At 42.7% G+C, this 25,562-nt stretch overlaps 2 protein-coding genes across 2 annotated transcripts; both read right to left on the bottom strand.

Annotated features, from left to right (window-relative positions):
- Window positions 1–1,609: 1,609 nt before the first annotated feature.
- On the bottom strand, window positions 1,610–6,824 carry LOC307259537 (ataxin-1-like). The gene is made up of 2 exons (XM_080039466.1): window positions 4,953–6,824; window positions 1,610–2,671 (listed from the first exon to the last, which is right to left on the bottom strand). Exons 1-2 carry the CDS (start codon window positions 6,756–6,758, stop codon window positions 1,967–1,969), a joined length of 2,511 nt encoding a protein of 836 aa, XP_079895592.1. The 5' UTR covers window positions 6,759–6,824; the 3' UTR covers window positions 1,610–1,966.
- Window positions 6,825–21,096: 14,272 nt separating this feature from the next.
- LOC307259930 (protein FAM8A1-like) lies at window positions 21,097–25,046 on the bottom strand. The gene is made up of 5 exons (XM_080040017.1): window positions 24,566–25,046; window positions 23,947–24,067; window positions 23,697–23,820; window positions 23,408–23,547; window positions 21,097–23,308 (listed from the first exon to the last, which is right to left on the bottom strand). The coding sequence occupies exons 1-5, from the start codon at window positions 25,017–25,019 to the stop codon at window positions 23,164–23,166; spliced, it is 984 nt and encodes a 327-aa protein (XP_079896143.1). The 5' UTR covers window positions 25,020–25,046; the 3' UTR covers window positions 21,097–23,163.
- Window positions 25,047–25,562: the final 516 nt, after the last annotated feature.

Genomic DNA, 25,562 nt, shown 5'->3' with positions numbered 1-25,562 from the left:
ATAAGGTTTTCTCTCAATGATAGGCATGTAGGACATGAAGCCATGAAAAACAGTCAGTAGATTTAATTATTCTCATTAGATCTAACAGCAGGAGGACGCTCCTCCTTGATGCTTTATCAAAGTGCTGCTGCTCAGAACCAGAACGCACACATACAAATGTGTGACTGTGGGCATGCGCATACTGTCTCAGGCCTACACACACACATACACACACACACACACACACACACACACACACACACACACACACACACACACACACACACACAAAGATACACACTGTTCCTGAGTATGAACTGTAGGATATTTATTTTGGCTCTACTCTATAGAAAAATAAAATGGCATGTACACTAATCTAAGAGAAAGGAAGTGGTTTTAATCAAAACAAATTATTTAACAGGATTGGACCAATGAAAGGTCTACTACCATTGAGGAAAATAGGTGGTGATTGTAACACACCTAAAAACCATGTGCTGTTGTGAGCTAGGTACAGTATATCTAAGGCCATAGCTTCTATAAAGGAAAGCAAAAAGCAAGGTCAATAGAATGGGATGGATCAATAAGTAAATATTGCACCATGTTTTTATCATTGTGTATGTTTTATGGTGTGTTTGCATTCAAAGTTGCTTTAGTCAATATTTTTATATTAACAATTGGTCGGATGCGGATACAGATCCTCTGCAGTTCCAGCTTTTTAGCATTCTTCAGCTCATTGTTTTGGTTCAGGGTCAACTTCTTATGAACTACCTGCCTAGCACTGACACAAGCATGAAAAAAGCTGGTATGAATTTAGCAACTTAAGGGCCAAATATTTTGCTCAGGAATTATTTGGTTTGCTGTGCTGCCCCCAGGTGGCAAAAAAGTTAATTTGCTCAAAGCATATTTGTAGGTATAAGAATTACCTTAATCTTTCACTGTATTTGTACAGTTTGGAAATGCTCCACTTATGGGCCAGGTTTAAAGAAGGGCATCAATTTGTGACACATGCAGTCAATGCAAGGAATAACGATACTTCAAGAAAATATATATAAAAGCTCAATGACTGATTAACTTCTTCAGAGGAATGCATCCATGTGCATCTGCTGTCACCCATACAGTATATTGCAAAAGCAATGGTGTCAAATTCTTAGCATATCCGTTTGGGGGTGATGAAGCAAACAGCACATGCATGACTTCATGAGTCAGTATTGAGAAAAAAAAGCGATTTACATTCAGGCCATTTCAGTCTTGATATTTGCAGGTTGTGTCCGACAACAGAGCACACAGCTACAGCCACACAAACACGCCTCAATCCTGTGCTCCGTCAAACAGCCACACAGGAAAAAACACACACAGGCACACACACATAAAGAAAGGGGATGAAAGGCCACCTGCGGTAGCGCACGCATCTGAAACGGTAAGAAAATGAAGAAAAATGGTCATAAAATAAAACTCAAAACCTCATCAGATAGACAAGGCAGCAGAGATCAAAGCCATGGTGAGCATTGTCAAATCGCTTTGACTTCAGCCATCCATAAACATCACTACCACCAATTAAACATTGAAACAAACAGGATGAGAGTAAACCAAATATGGTTACCCACTTTCTACACACTGACATCGGGGTCTGTGCTTGTTCGTGTGATAAGAGGAATGGTTGACCTGCATCCTACATGTTTAAGCCAAGGAGCTCCAGCTCATAAGAGACACGCAAGCCAAATGTCTCTCAAAGTGTCTGACAGCCATTCATACTAAACATTCACGCTGCATTCATCTATGCATTTCAGCATTGATTGCACTGATCTCGTGTGTGATACCACTTATGAAGGTGCTCTACTGTACTTCATCATAGAAATCCGACTAGTGAGAAAAAAAAGAAAAAAAACTTGTAAATACTGTGTAAACTCCTATATTACAGTAGTCTGGACAGAAAGGGGAAAAAACACAAAGCAAACCACAGGTAATCAAAATGTCCTTAAAAGTTCTCTCAACAGTCTGGTCTTCTGCTCAAGAACCTTTCACTCCCTGTACTGGAGTGGCCCTCTATGCTGATTTTGACCTCCTGAGGGATGAAGGAGGGTTTGGGCAGAGTCACAGGCGGCTCCTCCTCAGCTCTCTCGGTCTGGTCTCGCTCTGGAGCCGACCAGCGTCTCTTGCGGCCCGCGGGTCTCTCGGTATCGCCACATTGTTCTTTGGCAAGAGTAGGCATGTCTGTTGTTTTCACTGTTTCCTGTCTCACTTCTCCAGTCCCCAAAACTGCCAGCATGGGTCCAGCTCCGTAGATCCCCTCCCCTTGTCCTGTAGAAACTAATCCCAATCCTGGTGGTAGGTCCAATCCCTGCCCCGGTCCGGTTCCCTGCTCCCTCTGCAGCCTGCAGTCTGCATTGGAGGCCTTCATGAGGAGGCCACTGTTACGGCCGGCGGCATTTGGACTCACTGTGTTTCTCACAGGGGCCTCCGCATTGTGACAGGAGTCAGAGTGGTGAGCAGTTTTCAGATTGCTACCCAAAGCCTGGCTGTCTGTAAGCGAACCATTCCTCAAACCGCGGAGAGTGAGCGACACGCACACGTCGCCCACGCACAGCTTAGCGCAGGACAGCTCGAAGAGCTGCGTGGTCCGGTCTGGGCAGCAGGACGACCATCCTTGGCCAAACACGAAAAAGGGATACTCCACCAGCACCTCCACACACACCTGGAGAGGATGCATGCACAACAGACACGGTTAGCATTTAGCTAGATATAAGCGGAAATACTTGTTGAGGAAATATAATAGAGACAACCAGTTAAAGTTACTATGCAACGAATACATCTTGGAAATGATTCTGTGTTTGCAATAAGTATTTGTTTGTAGAACAACAAGCCGCAGAACTTCTTTCACAGAAGACATATTGTCCTGTCACAGTAGGGAATTGTTATTGAAATTAATTTTGTGTTAATGTATATATATGAAATATATATACACTCACCGGCCACTTTATTAGGTACACCTGTTCAATTGCTTATAAAAACAATAAGCTAATCTTCCAATCACATGGCTGCAACTCAACGCATTTAGGCATGTAGACGTTAGGGGTGGGAATCTCTTGGGGTGTCATGATTCTATTCCGATTCAGAGGTCAACGATTCGATTCAAAATCGATTTTAAATGCATCTCGATGCAATTTTTTTTTATGTACATACCCATGATTGATTTTCAAAAATATATATATACACATCTGCGTTTGGTACTCAACAGATGAATTACCTTCTCTAATATTGTATTACAGAAAAAGCTTTTCTTGTCACAAATATGACTTTGTATGCAATAATCAATGCAGCTTGCATTTCAACCAGATTTCAACACAATATGGAAGTATGTAAAAACTAAACCAATTCAGTTTAATTTTCTTTCTACTCTTGTAAATCATGTTTCTAAAGGATTTCTATTCTATTATTTTCTATGTCATTTGAACACATTGTGCAAAAAGTATGGCTTTGAACTCCGCTCTCATACAAAAACGTAAACAGAAACAAAGCCGGTGCAGGTCATATGGGTTTGCTTTTGTCGCCACTTTTAACAACTCGCACGTGTGTGGTGTGCATGCGCAGTGGCGCAGGAAGTACTAGAATTTACGAATCGAATATTTTTTTTAAAAAAATACATAAAAATATTTTTTTATTTTAAATTCCGATTATTGACTTATCTGTATCGATTCAGAATCGTTCGAGAGAGAATTGCGATGCATCGGAGAATCGATTTTTTTTCCCACCCCTAGTAGACTAGCTAAAACCGAGCATCAGAATAGGGAAGAAAGGGGAATTAAGCGACTTTTAATGTGGCATGGTTGAAGGTGCAAGGCAGGATGGATCCATGCTTTTATGTTGTTTACGCCAAATTCTGACCCTACCCTACAAATCTGACTCTTGCAACTGAAATCGAGACTCATCAGACCAGGCAAGACTTTTCCAATTTTTTATTGTCCAATTTTGGTGAGCCTGTGCAAATTGTAGCCTCAGTTTCCTGTTCTTAGCTGACAGGAGTGGCATCCGGTTGGGTATTCTGCTGCTGTAGCCCACCTGCTTCAAGGCCAACTGGGAATCTAATGTAATGGAGCAATTATCAATGTTATCATTTACACTTCGCTGTGGCTCCACAGTGAAAGTCAAATGCCTCCTGTGTGTGTGTGGGGTGGGGGGCTATTTGTTTAGTCCGTTTTAGAACCACCCGATTAATACATTGGCAATAAGATATTGCCAAATTAAATATAAAGCTTACCACAGATATTTTCACAATCGCTGTACAGGTCTGCCAAAGAAAAAAGAAAATGCAGAACAGAAATACCAAAGATATTTTTTCAAATTATTTTGCCATTTGTTCACCAGAGAAGCTGACAAACCTATTATTTTTTTATTCTGTAAGAACCAAATTAATTAAATTCAGGATTCCTATCAAAAGAAAAATGTATTCTATGTATTCATTTCAGAAAGAAAATTAAGGCCACTCAGCTCTCCTATTCAATAATTTCTGGCTTCATCTATTTGTAAAAGTAGTGGCTTTTGACCTTCCAAAATCCAATGTTTGAATTATTACATTTTAGTTTGACTTTTTGTACAAGTGCTTCTTGTGCAGTGTTGGAACAATAGTGGGTTGAAAAATACCAATATGAAGGAAAAAGAGTGTTCTCAGTTCTTTCAATGTTCCACCAGAGATGTAATGTCACGGTGGCTTACTTAAAAAATCAACACAAGGTCATGCTCATCCCTAGTGGATCGCTTAATAAATTTGATCACAATTTCATTATACTTTTACACATAGAATTAAGTCTATTGCAACTCTACTATTTAACTATTTATTGTTTTCGCAGTGGCTTTTTCAATACTCTTTGATATCAGTGGGGGCCGCCAAAGACTTGAGGTTTCAAATTCTATACACCTCGGTGGCTTTAAAAAAAACGGATGATTAATCGAACAAGAATGATGAATGAATGACTTACCTGAGCTTTGAGCTCTCCCACGGAAAACTGTATGAGCACAGCGTTGGGACTTTGCCCGCTGTCAATACGCTCCACAGTGCTGGAGTCGATCTTCAGCTCACTGCTTATCTCGGCGCTCTGGATGAAGTCCTCTGTCTTGAGGTCTTCCACGCGCTTCAGCTCCCCGTCAGCCAGCTGGATGATGGAGCCTCTCATGAAGAAGGGAGGAAGCTCCACGGGGGAAGAGGAAGAGGAGATGGAAGGCGAGGCTTGGATGGAAACGGCAGCGGGGACAGGAGCAGGGGTTGGGGAGGGAGTCACCACCAGTGCAGGGGCTGGGTTTGCGGGCAGGAGGGCCGGCGGCGCTGGTGCCTGCTGCTGCACGAAGGGGGCAGGGGGCGCTTGATTCGCATCCTGCCCCAGGGCCTCGCACTTGGACAGAGCTGTGGCCAGATACGCGTGGGGCATCGCTGTGGATATCTGAGGGGTGGTGGTGGCGGTCATGGCGCCCATACAACGGTTCACCTCGATCTCTGTGCTGTTACCGGTTCCACTGACCGGGATGAGGAGGGACTGGCCACTGGGGATGACCAGGTGCTGGGGCAGCGTGGCGTGATAGCTGACGGCGTGCTGCTGATTGCCACTGGTGATGTAGCCGATGATGGGCGGCTGCGTGGAGGAATAGAGGCTGGCTGGCATCTCCTCAGAGGAGGGCAGAGTGGTCTGGATGACTGTGTGAGAAGCCACAGACTTGACCATCTCCGAGGAAGAGAGGGAGGTGAAAGAGGCAGATCTGGAGACCGGCTTCCCCAGACAGATGCCTCCTTTGTCGGCGTGGTGGACCAAGGAGATCTTATTAGTGCCAGCGTCACGTTCTGGGTTGTGCTGGGCCACCAGTACCAGAGAGGTCTGGAGTCCTGAGGGGTGTTGGCTGTAGTCTGCGGGCAGGAGGATATGTCTGGCCTCGTAGCTCTGCACCTGATGATGGTTGACTGGCTGAGCGGGAGCTTTAGACTGTTTGACCACCTCGTATTCCCCGTTCAACACCCCCTTAGCGTGCCCCTCGGGTTTTCTCCCCACTGAACCGTCTGCATACTGCACCAGCAGCTGGGAGGGAGCCAGGGTTAGCGTTTGAGGGAGGACGCCGGTGTGAGGGTGGAGCTGGAGGTGGTGGGCCGCGGGCGAGGTGACATTCAGGGGCGTTCTGCTGTCCAGGTGAATGTATTGGCTTGTGACCTGCGGAGAGCTCGGGAGTGACACAGGAGTCAGTTCTGTGGGAGAGAGGCCTATTTGAAACTGCTGCTGCTCCCCTTTGGGGTTGGGGGAGATAAGAGCAGTGGTGTAACCATCCAGGTGGTGGGCACGCTGTCCTATGGCAGAGCTGTTGGGTGCAGAGCTAGCGTTAGCGGAGATGATGTGTGAGGAGATGTAGCCGGCATAGGGCCCAGAGCTAATGAACTGAACGTTGGGTCCCAGCTGAGCAAACTGGATTGTCCCGGCCTGCTGGGGAAGGGCCGTGGGGTAGACCGCAGGCAGAGAAGCCAGGGGCACGGCGGACAGAGGAGCAGTCGCCGAGGAGATAGAGGTGGAATGAGAAGAGAAGGCAATGGAGGAGATGGGACATCGTGGGCTCTCCGCATCCCTGGATTTGCAGCGTTCGCTGGCTACACTTGCCAGCCACGCTAGGTTCTCCGTGTGGGGACTGTCAGCGATCACTGCAGCCGGAAGTGCGGCTGTGGCCACTGCCACTGGCCTCTGCTCCATAGCCAGGATCTCGCGCTTCTTAGGAGGCAGGCATCCATTGCTCCGCTCCTGGTTGGATTTCATTCTGGAGGCGTGGTTTTAATATTCCTAGGGAAGTGTCTAAATCCTTCTTGAAGCCGTCTCTCTCTCTCTCTCCTCTACTCGATGGTTCTGTGCGGGGACCGGCCTACCAGTGTGCTGTGTGCACTCTGGTTTTCTTTGTGTTCACTGGTGGACAGCTCCAGGCCTCAGACCAGAGAAGATGGACTCACTCCAGCTCACTAAATGAGCTCCATAGACTTCATGAGGAATCATCTCTGACCGATCCACCTCGTCCACAATGTCAGCAGGAATCTAAAAGCAAAGAGAAGCTCAAATCAAATACTCAGATAATATACAATTCAATAGTCTAAATGAAATGTTGTACAGATGTTAAAGCCCTCTAGAACAGCTTCTGAATGTTTGCATATTAACCTATAGTTTTACTTTACTTGACCATCTTATTACCACTGCAGAACTAGCTCAGTAAGCACAACCTGTGATTATGAACCATATTTACAATGCACATTTTAAGAAACAAACAGCAAACACCAAAAGACTTCACACTTAAAAATGCCCCCGCTTTCATGTTTGTTAAGGTGTTGTTCTTTGTTGTGCCACCAGGTGGTACGTCACGTGGTGTAACTGCTGCATCTAATTTATGTTTGCATATTGCACTTGAACACAAGATGCATACCTCATACCTCTAAAGATACCCCTGGGAGATCTACATGGACAACTCAACCAACCTACAGTTAAGAATAGCACAATGCTGTGTCATCATTTACAAAACATGAAAGAGCTCTAACATGTTTTCAACACCAGACAGGACTTTCCTGAACTGCAGTGTGTGTGTGTGTGTGTGTGTGTGTGTGTGTGTGTGTGTGTGTGTGTGTGTGTGTGTGTGTGTGTGTGTGTGTGTGTGTGTGTGTGTGTGTGTGTGTGTGTGTGTGCTCATGTATACAGGATAAGTGTGTGTGCACACGTTGCTGTTGGCTCCTATCTTGCTCCAGGCTCTAGGGTAAAAATGCAGAGCAGAGTGAAAGGATACCAGCACAGGGTAACAGCCTCAAAGGAGCTTATGCCTTTGTCTTTGTTTTAACACCGGCCTTATGTTGAATTGGTAGGGCTCCTGTAAATATAACATCCACATCCAGACAGGAACTCCGGGTCGGTGGGCACATCGAAAAAAATGAAGTGAAAACAACAATGCTCAAAATTTGATTATGGGACATTCTGCAAAACGTGAAACGGCCGTTTGTTACCACCACTGATGTGCTTCGAAATATTTTAACAATGGCTTTCCGCTGTACCCTGTTTGAGTTGCGTTTCAAAGCCAAGGGAATACAAAGTGGACAACAAACAATGAATAAGTAGGCCCTTTTATTCGAGTTTGTTTTAGAGGGGCAAATTTTAGGCTGGGTTAAATAAGTACAGAAACAAAGGATTTTTATTCTGAGCTAGATATGGAACTCATGATGAATGGAAGATGGGTTACTAAGTGAAGGGTAACTATGTCAATAATGCCACATACGCAGCGACTACTTATACACTCATACATAGCTCAAACATTCACAGATACATACAAGAAACAGAAACAGCAAGTAATGCGTGCATTAATTCCACATGCAGCCTTTTGCTTCGCATGAGCTCATTTTTTTCACACTTTCTTTTGTAGATTGACTGTTCTTTCCTGCAGGCTTATCTGTGGGTCAATGCACACTACTCCCAGTTGTTCATTAGCCAGAGGCACCACAGAGATGGAGTGTATGACACACACTCACAAACATCCATCACATTTTTCATTCAGAGAAACCGACAGTGCTAAATTGTATTTTCCTATTACAGAAGAGGTTAACTACAGCAGGAGGCAGCCACACAGACATGTTACATAAAGACAGAGGGAGAAGAAGAAAAACACAGAAGGCGACCTTGGTCAGTTTCTATTCAGATGCATCCACCTCTAATGCCGTCTCTGACAAGGTCACTGCAGCCAAAAGCAGCTGAAACCTCAGTGTGCTATTAATTTAAGCTTACAGCCTGGTGGATCCCCACCTGATGTTACAAAGGAGGAGAGCATCAGAGCTGGAGAGACACAGAAAGAGGAGAGAGTGAGGGGGAGGAGAGAAGAGAAGAGGGAGATGTAAGATGTAAGATGACAGATTTAACTGTGTGAAGGAAGAAGGAGGAAAAGGGAGTGAGAGAAGAAAGAAGATTGGGAATGAGAAAGAGGGAAGAAAAGAAAGAAGGGGGAATGGGGGAGAAGACAAGAGTGCTGCTTCTCTTGACCCACATTGAGCTAGAGCTTGCAGCATCGGAGCGCCATAGCCCCCGCCTCGCTGATAATATCCCCCGATTGGCAAAACAGCCTGAGCTATACACTGTGCAGCAATCGCTCAGTGGCAACAACCCCACCTCAGCAACACCGTGTGTCAACCCTGTGATGACATCACACATCTGAAACACAAGTGCCACCTCAGTGAGTGTATAGCTGCGGTCGGAAGACAAAGCCAGTGTGTGATCTGATTTCCGAATGCCACAAAGACACACGTTACTGTCAACAGATCTCCAGATACAACAGGATAGTCTTGAAGAAGGCGTCCTCCTTTCCTTTCCTCATATGACCTGTACACAGGCCTCTCTCTGAACATGGTCAGAAACACACACTCACACAGCTCAGCAGGAAAAGATTTTCCAGCGTTGCTCTATTATTATTGTAATACTGTCACCAACAAAAAAAACAGCAGTATGCGATACTATTGAGAACAAAGGAGAGCATTCAAGCCATGACTGTCTGTCACACCGAGCCAGACAGCACGGGAGCCCTGAGTCAGTGTGTCCCACTTGGCCCAGGAGGACCGTCACCTCTGAGACATGTATGGAGGGATGACAACAGAGAAGGGAGTGGGGGAGACATGCTGCTCTCTGTTCCACTCATCACACTGATGCTTTTCAGCTCAGACCCCAATGATAAAGCCAGGCTAGAGTGTGATCCTTTTACAATCCCACGTATAAAAGAAAAGAAGAAAAAAAGAAGGAGCTGCATACACCAGAGCAATAGGTTTGTGTAGTGGTGTGTGTGTGTGTCTGTCGTCACTGTGCGCGCGAGGATGAAATGTTTTCATTCAACATGCTCTCTGTTGTATCCAGGTGAGCCCCCCCCCACCCCATAGCAGAGTTACATATACTCTCTTAAGCAGAAGCAGTTGCCGGCTTCTCCAGTCCCCCGAATCCACTGCCTCTGCCTGTCTTACTCTCATGCTCACGCTGGACCCACTATTTACTCTCCCCGCACTTATCCGCAGCTTCAAAGCGATAAGATTTTCTCTGCAGCAGAATGATGATGCGGGGATGTGATACAAAGGCAACACAATTATTCCGATACAGTGTCCTCTTGATGAGATGTTGTTTTCATACAAAAAGCTAACGCAAAGACCCCCGAGGTGATACACTTGTTTCCGATACTGCTATACATACATCATGTTTCACCTGTTAGACCAGTCATAGATACACAAGGAGTATCCTGCACAGCAAATGGCTATATATAGAAAACAAAAACATCATTATCAATCCGGGCTCTAGCATGAAACGGAGGGGGAGGTATTGTGGAAGACAATATGGACGTGCGTGTAGTGTACTATGGGTGATTCGCTGCATATAAATAGGACCTCCCCCTAAAGCCTGTTACAAACATAGCCAGAGAGCAGATCAATACAGTGTATGGCTTTTTATCTTATACCCAAAAGAGCCATTTTACTGCCGTTTCTCTGTACAACAGTGGCAGTGATGCCTGTGCCTTTAAGAGGCGGGCAGACTAAAGCAGACAGTAAGAAACAAGCAGTGGGTTCGGGCTGTTTTGCCTTAACAATGACTCCAGAGTTCTGCATCACTGCCCAACACACACCGATCAGACGGTGTACAAGCTTACTAGCGAGCGCCTCTACTACCAAACCTGCTGTTTTAATCCCACAACTGGGCCTATGGACGAGTGCTTTGACTCTAGTCTCTGGGGGCTTTAGAATGACAGTGAGAGAGCGCATGAGTATAGTAGCGGGACAGAAAATACTACTGTGCCACAAATCAAGAAGAATAAAGACAACCCCCCTCTCCCTCCCCTCCTCTGGTTAGAGTACTAAGAATAGCTCACCAGTCTCTCCACAGCCACTGCTTGCAGAGCATGTCCAAGGATTCTTCCTGCCTCTCAGAGTGAGTGTGTGTGTGTGTGTGTGTGCCTGTGTGTGTGTGTGTGTGTGTGTGTGTGTGTGTGTGTGTGTGTGTGTGTGTGTGTGTGTGTGTGTGTGTGTGTGTGTGTGTGTGTGTGTGCTTATGTGTGTGTGTGTGTGTGTGTGTGTGTGCTTATGTGTGTGTGTCTGTGCCTATGTGTGTTGCAGACGTGTTTCCTGGGTCTCCTCTTCCTGAATCTCTTCTTTGTGCCGCTCTCCTCTCCTGGAGCTCTTGCCTTTAGCTGTTCCAACTCCGGCTCCTTCCTCTCTGGACGCTCCGGTTTTGGAGGCTTTGCTGCCCCTGCAACAGAGAGGGCTGACGGTAAAAGGAAGTTCCCCCTCTGAAGCTGAAGCTAACACCAAGTCCTGCGTTCAAGGCTGCTCCAACGTGTGTTATGCAAGGCCACCAGACCGCCAGCTCCCTCTCTGCCTGGCTGCTTTTCTCTCGCTCTCCCGCTCTCTCTATCCGCTTCTGCCTCTCTCTCTTTCACTCTCTACCTCCCTCCTCTCTCTCTCTCTCTCAGTACTCCACTGACACAGCTCCTCCCCCAGCCAGCCTCATCAGCCGCATCAGGTATTCATTCAAAAAAACACACTCTACTTGGCTTAGCGCCCAGACTACGCTCACACAGAGAGCGAAAGGAGGGGGAGGGAGCAACAGACGGAGGGAGTAAGAGAGAGAGAGAGAGAGAGGGAGGGAGAGAGAGAGGGGGCTGGAGATTCAGAAAGGCTTTGCTCAGACAGACATACTGCATGAATGTGAATAACTGTGGGATATCCACATCGGGCATATGCATGCAGACACACTAACACATATGCACAAACACATAGGGAAGAGGATTAAAGTGGTCAGTGTGTTAGCTGCACAGGAAAGCTGTTAATGCACAGCTGTTAATGCACAGCTTGGTTTTTGCTCATTTTCAAATGCATTTTGGCCTGCAGAGACAAATCTCTTCCTATCTGCCCTGCGAGCTGACCTACAATTAAGAGTATCAGCTACAAAGTGTTTAACCTGCCACCCCTCCAGGTCTCCTCGGGGCCTCCCCCCATAGAGGTTTTCCTCTGTACAGGCGGCCGCGCTCATAAAACACCCTGTCGTCCAGCCACTTGGCACTGGGGCCCTCCTCAAGTCCTCCTCCTTATCCTGTGCAGCACACAGCAGTGACAGCAAAGGCTGCAGAGAGGGGCCCATAACCACCAAGCCAACCAACCAACCATCTGCTCTTCTGCAGGCCAGAAAACTAGGTTGTCCCCTCCGCTTAAGAGATTAGGGAAAACATCGGCTACCTGTACATACTGTGTGTGCATTTGAAAGATCCAGTGTTAATACACAGCCTTGGCTCTGTAAATGGGCCAGTTGCTGCTAGCTATGGTCCACCTGGCCCTGGACTGGGCCCAACCACTGTGACTGTCGAATACGCATATCTCTGCATATTGAACCGCTGAAGTGATAAGATGTGTTTCCCAAGTTTAACCTGAAAAGAAAACATGTGCATATGTCTTCATTGCTGTGGGCCTATAGCCTCATCTTACTGTGACTCAAATCACTTCAAAGCCAAGGCAAAGTAAACCTCAGGAGCCAGCAACAGGATAGAATAAAGCACATGGCAGGAGCCCATAATGAAGCATTACGGGCTTCTAGTAGAGATTGTGGTTTTCTTGCCCTGAAATGGCACACCCATATACACTGGATGCTAGAATTAATGTCAGCCAAGTGAACTAGTGTATGAGTGATATATCTAATTGATGTTGGTGTTCTTTTTAAGTAATGGGTATATTTTCTAATATTACAGGGTACAGTACAGCTACTGCAACAATCTGGCTTTGGGGACCACTTAGTTGTGTGACATGTACATACAAAATCATTAAATAATTCATTAAGTACACTGTTAGTTCAAAAACACAGTAAATTGGGAAGAATTGCGCAGTGGATTGCTTGCCATTATCTAAAGCATTACTAGAAAGTCTTTAAAACGGATTAGGAATATTTCCGTTGTTGACAGTGACAGGTAATCACATATGACTGAATACTATGAGATGCTGATTACTGTGGTCCAACCTGACAGAGGAGTTTTGTTGGCCTAGTTAAATGTGCCCTTTTACTCTGAGCTAACACAACTACAATGTGTTTCATTCCTCAGTGTGGCTCACACATAATGGGAAGGTGTGCTCTACACAATAACAAGATCTCACAAACATTAACAACTGAAAGCTGCTGATCATTTCGAGTAGTAGTAGTAAGCTAGCAGTAGCTGGCCTATTAGAAATGGAGAAAACTACAAGTAATGGTAAGTAATATTATTCACGGTAAAGCCACCAATGGCACTCTCCCTGAGATCTCAACAAATCAACATTGAATGATACTTCCTTTCCTCCATTTTTAAACACACAGATTTCTCTACACACTGCCTCCCAGTGCTCTTCCTCCTTACTCACACACCCATACAGTAGCCTTCACCATGAACACAGTTAAAACTCAAGTGGGCTCCAGTTGCTGCAGGTTATAACACTGCATGACCTTTACTGGGAAGCAAAAACATGCTGGGAACCTTTTCAACCACAACCTTCACGCAAATCTGAAAGAGATAAACCACATTACCTTCTGTTCTGGGTAGAGCAAACAATTATCCAAGCATCATTACCCACGTTCTGCGGTGCATCCTTCCCATACACTCACTGTGGCCAAGTGAGCCTCCTCTATGCAGCAGACACACATGTCCAGACATGTAACAAGGATCCTCAGACACACAGGACAGGGAAGCATGTATGATGCTTTTAGGAAACAGACTAGCTCTTTAGATGTTTTTTTGTTGTTGTTTTTTGTAAGTGGATCATATGTTGAGCAAGCAAAAGCGAAGTTCCCCGTTACTAGCCTGTAGCTTATAAATAATGTAGAAGAGTGTACAATATTTTCTTCTAAAATGTAGTGGAGTAGAAGTAGCCAATATAAAGCAATCATATTAGGCTACTAGCCTTATGCCTATAATCACTCTTCCGTGACTGTTTTTCAAGCCTAAATAAACAATTGATGCTTATCTCTGTCATGTAGGCTATTAAGCTGAACATATTTGGGGGTTGGACTTTCAGTCGGACAAAACCTGACTTGAAGTAAAATGGCATTTTTTTCACATTGTTTGTGACAATAGGCCAGGCCAAAGCGATTGATTCCTATTAATAATGGAAATAATGCACAGAACAATAATATCTACTAAAGCTGGTTCACCTCCCTGTTGTCTATAATGTAGCATTAGCCAGCTATAGCCTAATATTAGCTTTTGCTAGCCATGTTACAAACCAGACAAGTTGCACTTTCCCTCTAGTTTTCCCTTTTTCTCACTCCATATTTATTTTTTATTCTCTTTAGCCTAATATTAAATTTTTCAATGAGACATAGGCTAATTATTTGAAAGTTCACCTGAAGTCTTCAGCAGTAGCATTGGTGAAATTACCACAACCTTTGCAGCATGTTTAGCCAACAACTAGCTGTAGAATAGACTGAACCATGTGCACCTTTCAGGGGGGAGGGGGCACAGCTTTTAAGCAGAGAGTTTTTAATAGCCTTGGTCTTGGGGACTTGAAACAGTCTGTTAAAGGCATACAAAGCTATTATTAGGAATAGGGAAATATTATTATCATAAATCCAAATTTCTAAAATCCAAACCATGCTTTAAAGTGTTATTACTTGATTATAATTGAGTCTCTGAAAAGCTGTAAAAATGAAAAATGTATGTCTGCAGTTAAAATGCATCATGGTTTAAATCTTGTCTCTTGTTAAATGGTAAGGAGATTAGATCTATTTTTATATAGGCCTATACAGTGCTGTGTGAAAGTTTGTGAACCCCTTGAACCTTTTGGAATTTTATTTATTTTTACCATTATTAATTCATTTTTATCAATGCCAGTATTTTTTATATGAAATAACAGATTTTTGTTTACCAACTCAACATTTTTCTTTTCCAGAAATCAATTGTTAAAAGACATAAAACAAATGATTTTCCAACTGTTGTATGTGCAAAAGTTTGTGAACCCTGAGCTGCATTGCTTAAATCGAGCAGGTTAACATAATCAGGTGGGCCAAATTGATTGATGAAATAGACCAATGTAATGAGAGATCTTTAGGGAAGAAATTGGGTGGCACTAGATAAAACAGATGAACCAGTTCTGGTGTGAATTGGTGGCATAATAGTGGTCTAAAGTTTACTTTACAGTGCTTGTGTGTAATATGCCTAAGTTGTTGTTTTTTTAAGGAAAATTATGCATTAGAAATAAAGAGAAAGGAAAGTGGAGTGTGTGGGTGCCGGTTGGATTAAGATGGCATCTGGTATCGGAACGGGAGGTAAATAACCATGGCTCGGTCCTGTCTGAGAACAGACCTGTCTCAGCTGTGGCGCGCGCTCCAGCTCGAAGGGAACAACATGCACGCTGCACGCTATGTGGGGAGAATGTGAAAGCGCCTGCTGCCATGGCAACAAGGCAGCTCCACAGTCTCCAGTCCCCCATTAAGAAAGATGGGTGGCAACGTGGCTGTAGCTCAATGGTGGTGTTGCATGACATGCTGAAAGAGCCTATTGAAAGCCAGTGAATTCAGCAGTTCATGAAAAGAGCAAAGGGACAGAAAACCCAGTTGGCAGGTGGTACTGACAGTGACTTCACCTCTCTATTTGGGTGTAGGCCTATGTGCTTAATAGAGGTGCGTAAACATATCTTGGCTAGGCTACTCAAGTTTCACTATTTTGATCAGCAGTTGAACCTATGTAGCCTACACGGTGGGCTTAAATCTTAACGAGGGAGATATTGTCACTGAATTGTAAACTTGAAATAGGCTTCAATAGAGAAATTGTCGAGTGCTGACCTGAGTGACACCAAGTGACCTTGAACAGGGTCATTGGATTGAATGTTAAAGATGAAGTAAATGACAAAAAGGCATGTCTTAAACTCATACTCTCATAGAGTCCAAAAAATTGTTATCTACTAAAGTCTACAAATGGGCTTGGATGTCATCTATTGCTTTCAAATTATCATTGTTGGTAGGCCTACATGTCATTTTCAACTTTGGACATATTGTGTTAACGCTGAGTCTGAATTAGGCCCTATGTGTTCTAAGTGCAAAACAAACACAATGGCATTTATGTTCGAGGCTGTTTTAACATCAACCAATATCAATCATATACAGTATGTACTCCTGTTAAATTAAAAATTATCACATTAGGCCTACCACTTTGTACAGACATCTTAAACACAAATGTAGGCCTACTCCATCAGCCAACAAATGATAATATAATATTCTGCCCTCAATACATCGAAGTTACCAATGATAACATATTCCTCTTGCATAATTGGCAGGTAACAGCTCCCTCAAAAGTCTTTGTGGTTAACTGTAGGACACCATTATACTGAATTCTTTAACATATAGATACTGTTTAGTGGTGAAAGCCAAATTCAGCAGAACAAAACAGATTTCATCCTCAGTCCTGGTGCCAAGACTCTTTTCATTCAGCTGAAAATAGCAAGCCACTGCTTACGCACATCTCCAGAACATAGTTTGGGCAACTATAACGGATTGGGTGGGGTGATTTGTGGGGGAGGAACACAGCCACTGAGGGAACTCAGTAGAGTTTGTTCAAACACATTCATAAGATGAATCGGAAAGACACCAAATCGTGTAAGAATAAAGAAGAGCACAATGTGCGGACACAAAGGAAAGCTATAATCATTCATTCTAGTCATATCTTCCAAACATGTCCACCAGAGGTTTTGGGTGGTTTAAAAGGCAAGCCAGGAAAGACTGTTTCATTTATTAACTGATATGACATTAAAGAGTGCTATTTAACAAGGATCCATGCTGATATATATATATATATATATATATATATATATATATATATATATATATATATATATATATATATTTATTTTTCATTTTTATTAATTTTTTAAATCAGGTTTTTATATATACGAGTGAGGAACGTAACCATAGGTGAAATGACCTCAGTGAAAGCCTGCCCACTGCTCCATGGTGTAGGTTCAATACCAGACTCAAACAACAGAGGGCAGTATACGAACCTTTTCAGCTGCAGTTCAGAGTCTGACAATGTGTTTATCTCAACATTATGTCAATTGTGAAATCAAATTACGACATGAGTGCAATGCACAAGAAATTTATTTCACAATGCGTGCTTAATTTATATTTATTACTTATATAAAGAAAAAATAATATATCACTTAATCTGTGTGTTTGTCTGTATTATCTTAAGGTATTAAGGTCTTGAGTGTTTTGTGTTTATTGCGATTAAAACAAATAATGCAGCTGTTGCTCTGCATATTTATTTGGTACCCCCGTAGTCCAAATCAGTGGTGAATGGAAACATTGTACAGTCTCTCTTCATCAGTAAGTTAAAATTTGGTCGTCAGTTTCCGATCAGAAACCAGAAGGGAAACTCATGTTGGGCCAATGTCTACCCTTTAGTTCATCTTAAAATGATGTATGTGAAGTGAATATAGATGAGTGTTACCCTGAAGCAACATTATCTAAGAGAAGAGAGAAAAGCTGTATTTTTCTGCAGTAACCGATGCAGCCTCCATGGTTGTCTTGACAACTCAAGCTTCTCCTAGTCTTTCTCAGAATACTGTATTGAACGACACACACACCGACGAATCCCCACTGTTATGTCATACAAATTGGTAAGAATGCTGTACTGCCTTACACCCTTGTCTCTCACTCACTCTCTAACACACACACACACACACACACACACCATATTTCACTCTTGATGCTTTGTACCTGCCTCACATTCACATCTATTTTTATTCCAGGAAAACAAACTCCAGCACAGTACTGGAGTATTTTCCAGAGTACTACTCTCGAAAATGGATTTATTCATATTGTACTCACTCTTATATGTTCCCCTGTCCTAGAAATGGGTTCATTCATAATTGATTTGCATGGTAAATGGCAGTACATCCAAATGACAGAGTGCTGAGGCCCACATCCAGCTTGACTAGGCTTAGGGTCTGTATGAAAATTGTTAGGGTGAGGAAGGCAACTTAACTTAATGATTCACTTTACATACCCTCCTCCTTTTTTCACCTACTATAATAGTTTTCCCTTATATAAAATACAAATGAGCAACCCATGAATCAATATTCAACACTGTGCTCATATCAGTTAATGTCATCCACGTCCAAAGGTCCTCAAAAGCATAACACAAATTAATTCTAAATGTATGCAATCGAGATGTCATGATCAGGGCCGCCTTAATGCACGGGCTTACCTGGGCTGAAGCCCCAGGGCCTACAAGGATCAGGGGCCTCTAAAAAAAAAAAAAAAAAAAAATTTTTTTTTTTTTTTTTTTTTTACTGTCTCAATATAGGCCCCTGATCTAAGAAGGCCCCGCACATTGTCATTTAAATCAATTATTGTCTGGCTCATGATAGGCCCCTGATCTTAGGGGGGCGTAGAGAGATCAGGGGCCCATCATGAACCAGTAACGAAAAAGGAAAAAAAATCACATTATTTTTGGCCTACGAAGATCAAGGGGCCTATCATTCACCAGTACATTTTTGTTATTTTTGTTTAAATAACATTGTTCGGGGCAACGCAGATCAAGGGCCTATATTGAGATGAGCCATTAAAAACAAAATGAAGAATTCAAAGAGAGAAGTAGCTTTGGGATAAGGGATTATTAAAAAAAAATTGGAATGCTGACTGACTGGATTTTTTAAAACTGTATATTTTTGTTTCTGCTTTTTGGTATTTCTGTGTCTCCAAATGATTTCAGAAAATAGCTCACATAGGACACAGTTGATTTAGCCTTAGTTTTCTTCTCAAAGTGCACCAGATTGATGCATTTTACTTTAAAAGGTTCAAATTTTTCTTCCGGGGGGGCATGCCCCCGGACCCTCCTAGAAGGTCCTGGGTCCCCACCGCTGTCTCTTCAATAACTTGGAAAAACACAGTAACCAACCATGTGTGTTTGGTTATTAAAAGTCACTAGACCAGGAGGGGGTTTAAGTACATGTTACCTTAAGTGATTTTGTATTTCATCAATAGAGATATTGTGGTGTAGACTAACATGGCTTTAACGCATCTGTATTGTAAGACCGCCGCCCGGGGGGCCTACAAAACCTCTCAGCCCCAGGGCCTAGTGGCAGGTAAAAGCAGCCCTGGTCATGATGCATACATCATGATATCTGCACACAGGGACGCAAATGACTTTGGAGCAGCTGTTTGCGTCCCTCTCCCCAGTCAACAGGTCTCCTCTTCATCAACAGCCCTCTCCACTCTGGCAGAACCCAGCCAGCCTGTAATTACTGACTCCACTTGAGAGGAAAACCAACAGGCACGACACACTGGGGGAACAAAAACAGCAACACCATAGCACCTTTTCCACACACCTGGGGCCTGCTGATGTGTGGGCGTGCGAAGAGCTGCGGCCGGCTGACATTTTTGAGAACTTGTAACACACAAATAACGTCATTAAGGGCACAAAATTGTATCGTTCAAAGAGAATATTTTAGTCAACTTAAGCCCAGACTGTTTACCTCATCCATCTGCCTTGTATGTGGCATGGCTGTGAAACCTCCATGCTGCCTGTAGATAACTCCCATGTTAAAAGAGCCAGAAAGGGTGACAGGAACTCTGGCTGGCCACTTCACCAACTCGGCAACGTATGGCCTGCCAGCTGGATGGTTCAAACAACATGGGTTGAAAAAAAGGGGAAGAAATTATGAATTAAAAAGACTAATCTTGCAGTTAGTTATTATACTTTCTGCTCACTTCTTCAATGCTGAGTTAACCTTTTCAACCTTGAGTGATATGAGAACAATGTTTGCCATTTGATGCATAGCTCATAAAAAGAATAAGAAATGCACAAGATATGTCAGTGGCGATAGCAGGAGTCAATTTCAGATATGCCATTATGAGTGCCGCGATAGTACTTCATTCACTGACTGCAAGAGCTGTGTTGTTTATTGCAGCACTTAGTTGTTTCACAGGATGGCCCATCATAAATGTTAGTAATATGTGTTCCCTTGAGCTTTTCGGAAATATTTCTCTTGCACATTCTGTGGATACAAGCCAGAGCATGTCGATACAAAAATAGATTAAGAACATGCCTCAACTATGCAGTGCTGGTGGGTAATGTTGGTGGGTATTCATACTCATCGGCACAGCCCTTCACCACTAAGAGTTTTATTATTCCGTTGCCTACAGTAATGGCATGGTGCATGGCAGCAGCATGTGGGGTGGGGTTGCTCTGTAATCTGTGGTACCATCTGTGGCTGTCAGCTGAAGCTGCCACTTGGTGGGCCTAACACAATCATCACGTCAACAGTTGCCAACAATTGGAGCTTCAACAGTCCCCTCAGAATATACCTGACACACCGGAAAACTTAAAAAGAATGGCAGAAATGTCTGAAAAGAAGTGAATTCAGGCTGTCCCTCTGTTTGGTAGAGGATAATTCAATACCTGGGCAGACAGAAGAGATAAGACTCTTTGTGATGGTAAATGAGGATCAATCACCCAAGGACAGATTTTCATTTCAAATATTGTATGCAGTTAGCAGTGTTCGAGGATTTTTTGCCATGATGCATCAGCTCAGGCAGAATGATGTCTATACGACCAAAACATCTACACTAGGTGGAACCAAAATCCTGTGACTGAATGGAACGCTCGAACAATCTGTGTTCTACAATCTACCAAATGAAAAAAAACCACACCCATCATCTTTACTTAAATGTTTCGAGTGGAATTTAGTCACAATTTTTCACTGTGAAAGTAGAATGGAACTGCTGTATCTTAGAAAAAGTATTAGTTTCATCTACGATCACTCACATTTAGAGTGGTACATTTGTGAGGCATCAATTCAATGTATTGTCTATGTAAAATATAATAACAAGTGTTAAACCCAAACCCAAATTAGTAGAGCAATTACAAAACAACTGTCTAAAAATGTGGCCACAAAATGCTGGATAGTGGTGCTTAATGAAAGGAGACACACAAATGGGTCCTACATTAAAGGCAAACCACAATAGGTGGTGAGGGCCACCACAACCTTCCAGTGTAGCTTAAATGCACCTTTACATAAATTTAAGAACACTGGTGGAGATTTTTAAACATATATTTGGTTATTTGGAGTGTGGACAATTGTGGTGGACAGCATTGTCAAATAACAATAATATAATATTCACATACAACATGATGAAATAATGAGGTCACTTAATTAGTATCAAAACTGTAGGAATGGTCAAACTGTTAAGAGACATTCATCTCTAACATGCAGGGAGTGCTTTCATTTAATCTTTTTCAATGCAAAAAAACAATGATGTTAATCACATCAAACATGTCATACATTAACCTTTCAGCCACACACATGCTGTCTGAGTAAATAAAGGGCAATTGTAGTCAGGTTTACATTTTCCATCATTACATATAAATGCGTCTTATAACCAAATTACATCAGCAGCTGAAAAAGCTGATGCTTCACTCCTGCGAAGGTCAACAACTCAATCAATGAAAAGCATATCTCTCTTAAGACAATTTTTCATACAAAGAGATACCAAAGGTACAGCTGTGTTCAAAATAATAGCAGTGTGTTTAAAAAAGTGAGGCAAGATCAAAATCCTTATCATAGCTTTTATTTCCAAACACGCAAATGCATTGTATTACAAATCCAAATATGAAGAAACTTTTGTCAAATGTTTCTTCATCTTTACAGAAAGTGAAGAAAAAGGAATATTAGACTGTTCAAAAAAATAGCAGCGTCTGCATTTTTCTTTACAACTCAAACATTTACTGTATCAACTGAACAATGCATGAAGATTTAGCTTTCCTATGAATCACTGAACTAATATTTAGTTGTATGATCTCTGTTTCTGAGAACTGCTTCACATCTGTGTTGCAGGGAGCCGACCAACTTATGGCACCTGTGAACAGGTGTTTCAGCCCAGGACGATTGGACTACATTCCACAATTCATCTGCATTTCTTGGTTTTGCCTCAAAAACAGCATTTTTGATGTCACCACATAGGTTTTCTATTGGATTAAGGTCCAGGGATTGGGCTAGCCACTCCATAACGTTAATCTTGATGGTCTGGAACCAAGATCTTGTTCGCTTACTGGTGTGTTTGGGGTCGTTGACTTGTTGGAACACCCATTTCAAGGGCATTTCCTCTTCAGCATAAGGCAACATGACCTCTTCAAGTATTTAAATGTAAACAAACTGATCCATGATCCATGGTATGCGATAAATAGACCCGACACCATAGTATGAGAAACATCCCCATAACATGATGTCTGTGCCACCATGCTTCACTGTCTTCAAAGTGTTACGTGGCTTGAATTCAGTGTTTGGGGGTCGTCTGACAAACTGTCTGCGGCCCCTATTCAAGCCACAGTACACTTTGAAGACAGTCGTCCTGGGCTGAAACACCTGTTCACAGGTGCCATAAATTGGTCGGCTCCCTGCAACACAGATGTGAAGCAGTTCTCAGAAACAGAGGTTATACAACTAAATATTAGTTCAGTGATTCATAGGAAAGCTAAATCTTCATGCATTGTTCAGTTGATACAGTAAATGTTTGAGTTGTAAAGAAAAATGCAGACGCTGCTATTTTTTGAACAGTCTAATATTCCTTTTTCTTCACTTTCTGTAAAGATGAAGAAACATTTGACAAATGTTTCTTCATATTTGGATTTGGAATAGAATGTGCAATGTCCCCAATGCATTTGCGTGTATGGAAATAAAAGCTATTATTAGGATTTTGATCTTTACTCAATTTTTTAAACACACTGCTATTATTTTGAACACAACTGTATAATCTCATTAACATATGATTAGCAAGTTAAATACTGAGTTCAACAAGACATTCACCCTTAATCTGGGAGACAATTTAAAAAGAGGCAAATGTTGTGTTAATGGAAAGGTTCTATTTATAGGGTTTCCTGTCCTCAAAGCAAACATCAATTTGGCACAGGAACAGATTCTGAAAGCAGCATGTAGTCATACATGCAGAAATACAGTAAGTGTCCGGGACAAACCAAACCCAAGTTGTGGGAAAATTAAATAGTTCATACTGATGTGTATCAAACTGTCTGTGAACACCTTGATGCTCCTGCCTGTTCTGACAAAAACCTTGTCTGGGTTTTGCTGCAGGCATTTATTTAAGACAAACATCACACAGTGCCTGCTCAGCATTAGCATAGGACTCTCTTCTGGGTTGTTCTGCGTCATCTTGCCCTGGAGTGCTTGACAACAATTGTACCGGCTACCATATCATACACAGTCCTATTGTGCTGGAAGAACAGAAGTGTGATGAAGGCCGGGAAAAAGAATGCAATGGAAAAGTTCTTGTTCAAAGCACGGACAGTTGATCTGCAGAGGGAGACAACGCATAAAACATGAATAAAAGACGAATAAACTGAATGCGTTATGAAAAATCGGAAAGATTGACCTTTAAAATAAACTACTCACGCAGAGAGAGAGACATTAGCTGCTGGCACGACAAGCACCCTGGTAGGCTGAACCAGAACTGAAGAGTCACAGGTAACAACTCTTAGTCCGAGGAGAAATTTCCCTGGAGTGGCTCCTCCTGCTCCCCAAATGCACACAATCTGACATAAAGATAAAGGTAAAGCGACTGTCACTTAAATGCACGGGAGCTTTTCCTAAATATACAGAGACTGGTTAATCGACTGTGAAGAAATGCTTTTATTTTTTGGGTGAAGTGTGTGTGTGCGTGCGTGTGTGTGTGGGGGCTCACCTCATAAAAACACACTAATATCCGGTAAACAAGTGCAACAAGCATCATTTTCTGTAGCTCCTCCATTGATGTATCCTCGTCTATTTCCTCCACTATGAAATGCATTGCGAACTTGGAAACATCCCTGAAAAAAAGAAAAAATAAGATGGATGTTACTATGATAACATTTAAAAAATTGTCTACCGTCCTAAAAAGACAAGCCTAATAATATTTTACCAAAAACACAATTTTTTGAATTGAATGATCTTACTTGATTCCACTCAGGTGCATAATACTGATGATTATGGTTGCTTTGATGAAAAACAATATAAAGAAATCCACTATCTCAGCCAGGAGTCTTTGAAATGGTGAAGGAATGGTATATTCACGACCTGTTAAAAAAGTGCACAAAAAACAAAGTTTAAGTCAAACAGGTAGAGTATAGTACACTTGCATGGCCAGACACCATAACAATAAATCTATGTGTGATTGTTGAACATTATGCCAATGCTCTAACAAGCACCTGCTCTTCTAGTCAGGCTTTCTACAATATTTTGGAAGCAGGCTGCATGAATTTTGCACTCATTCAACCACAAAGACATTTAGTGATGTTGGGGACATAACCCCAGGCTCACAGTCAGCGTACATTGTGTACTGTAACCGCAATGATAAATGCCCATCGCAGTCAACTTGAGTTAACACTATGCTGCTGTAGCCTACCGTAAAACAAAGATCCTCAGGCCCACTTTTGTCCATGGCAACACTCTGTGTTTGAATGGAAACGTGTGTTTGTTTTTGACAACGTGTAAGCCTACGCAATCGCAACGCCAGCAGCTTTAATGTAGGCTATTATTATTATTATTATTTTAGTCTATATAGGACCCTTTTACCTGGTCTCTGTGCGTTTCCATTTTCCTGCGGCTGGGCGGTCACTGCAGCCCCGCCTACTGCATCACCTGCTCGTGTGCTGGTGGAGTTGACCGCAGGTGGATAAGGGGACAAAGGAAGACCAAATTGACTGTTACACCAGTTGTGGGAGTTGATGTCAAGCGGCGACGTCGAGGTCCCACTGAATGACTGTAAATAACAAGGGTAGGACATGGCTGACGCTGCCATCCAGCTCTGCCAGTTCGAATATCCGGCGTAGTACTGCCACATCCACGTCTGCAGTTTCTCGCAGTATTCCGCTGTGGCCCCATTTTCTCCGGCGTTTTTCTTGTCTTCGACATTGTCGTGGTAGCCTATTCTTCGTTTGAGCTCGTCGACGAGCGGCTCAACTTTGTTGGCAAAAGGTTTATTATTTTCCTTATTGACTTCCATGTTTGTGTTTTCTTTGTCCGCCATGTTTGATGATGGAGTCTCGTCACGTGCAACGTCATTCCGGATTATTCCATCTGAATATAACATAAAGTGAATATTACTGTCGATAAAAACTCTAGTTGGGAATGTTAATGAATTTTAAAATAAATCGACCTTTGGTATTGACAGAAGTTGCCTGCCTTTTCTCTAGTCCATTTGACGACAAATGTGCCTCCCTCTCTCCCCTTTATTGGGATACAGTGGTACTGTCCAATAATTGCCTATTACAAGAGTTGACCACAAGGGGGCATCATTTGTGAGAAAAGCCGCAGTGAGAACATGATTGTTTGAGGCCTTCAACTTCAAATTCTGAAATAATTCAAACGAGCAAACATGCAGCAATGTTTTATGAAGTTATACTTTCAAATAATCCTTCCTGACCTGCCTTTCTCACATTTACTAGTTTTGAATACACTTTTTTATTGCTGCAGATATTTTCTGGTTGCAGCTTTACATCACTAGCAGTCAGTCAGACTCAAGCAGTTAGAGACATCACTTTAGGTCCTTAAACATTTGATTTTATTGGTG

This window comes from Ammodytes marinus, assembly GCF_949987685.1.
Source record: "Ammodytes marinus genome assembly, chromosome: 13".
NCBI classification, from domain to species: Eukaryota; Metazoa; Chordata; class Actinopteri; order Uranoscopiformes; family Ammodytidae; genus Ammodytes; species Ammodytes marinus.
The sequence above is the reverse complement of the archived record's forward strand: the minus strand, read 5'-3'. Positions and strand labels throughout refer to the sequence as shown.

What these genes read in the sequence shown, in the direction of transcription:
- LOC307259537 (XM_080039466.1), bottom strand. Translation starts at nt 6,758, where the DNA reads ATGAAATCCAACCAGGAGCGGAGCAATGGATGCCTGCCTCCTAAGAAG. An exon ending in TGGGAGAGCTCAAAGCTCAG is followed by an intron (nt 2,672 to 4,952) that starts GTAAGTCATTCA and finishes CATCCTCTCCAG; the next exon opens with GTGTGTGTGGAGGTGCTGGT.
- LOC307259930 (XM_080040017.1), bottom strand. Translation starts at nt 25,019, where the DNA reads ATGGCGGACAAAGAAAACACAAACATGGAAGTCAATAAGGAAAATAAT. An exon ending in TGGAAACGCACAGAGACCAG is followed by an intron (nt 24,068 to 24,565) that starts GTAAAAGGGTCC and finishes CTTTTTTAACAG; the next exon opens with GTCGTGAATATACCATTCCT. An exon ending in TATTAGTGTGTTTTTATGAG is followed by an intron (nt 23,548 to 23,696) that starts GTGAGCCCCCAC and finishes TCTTTATGTCAG; the next exon opens with ATTGTGTGCATTTGGGGAGC.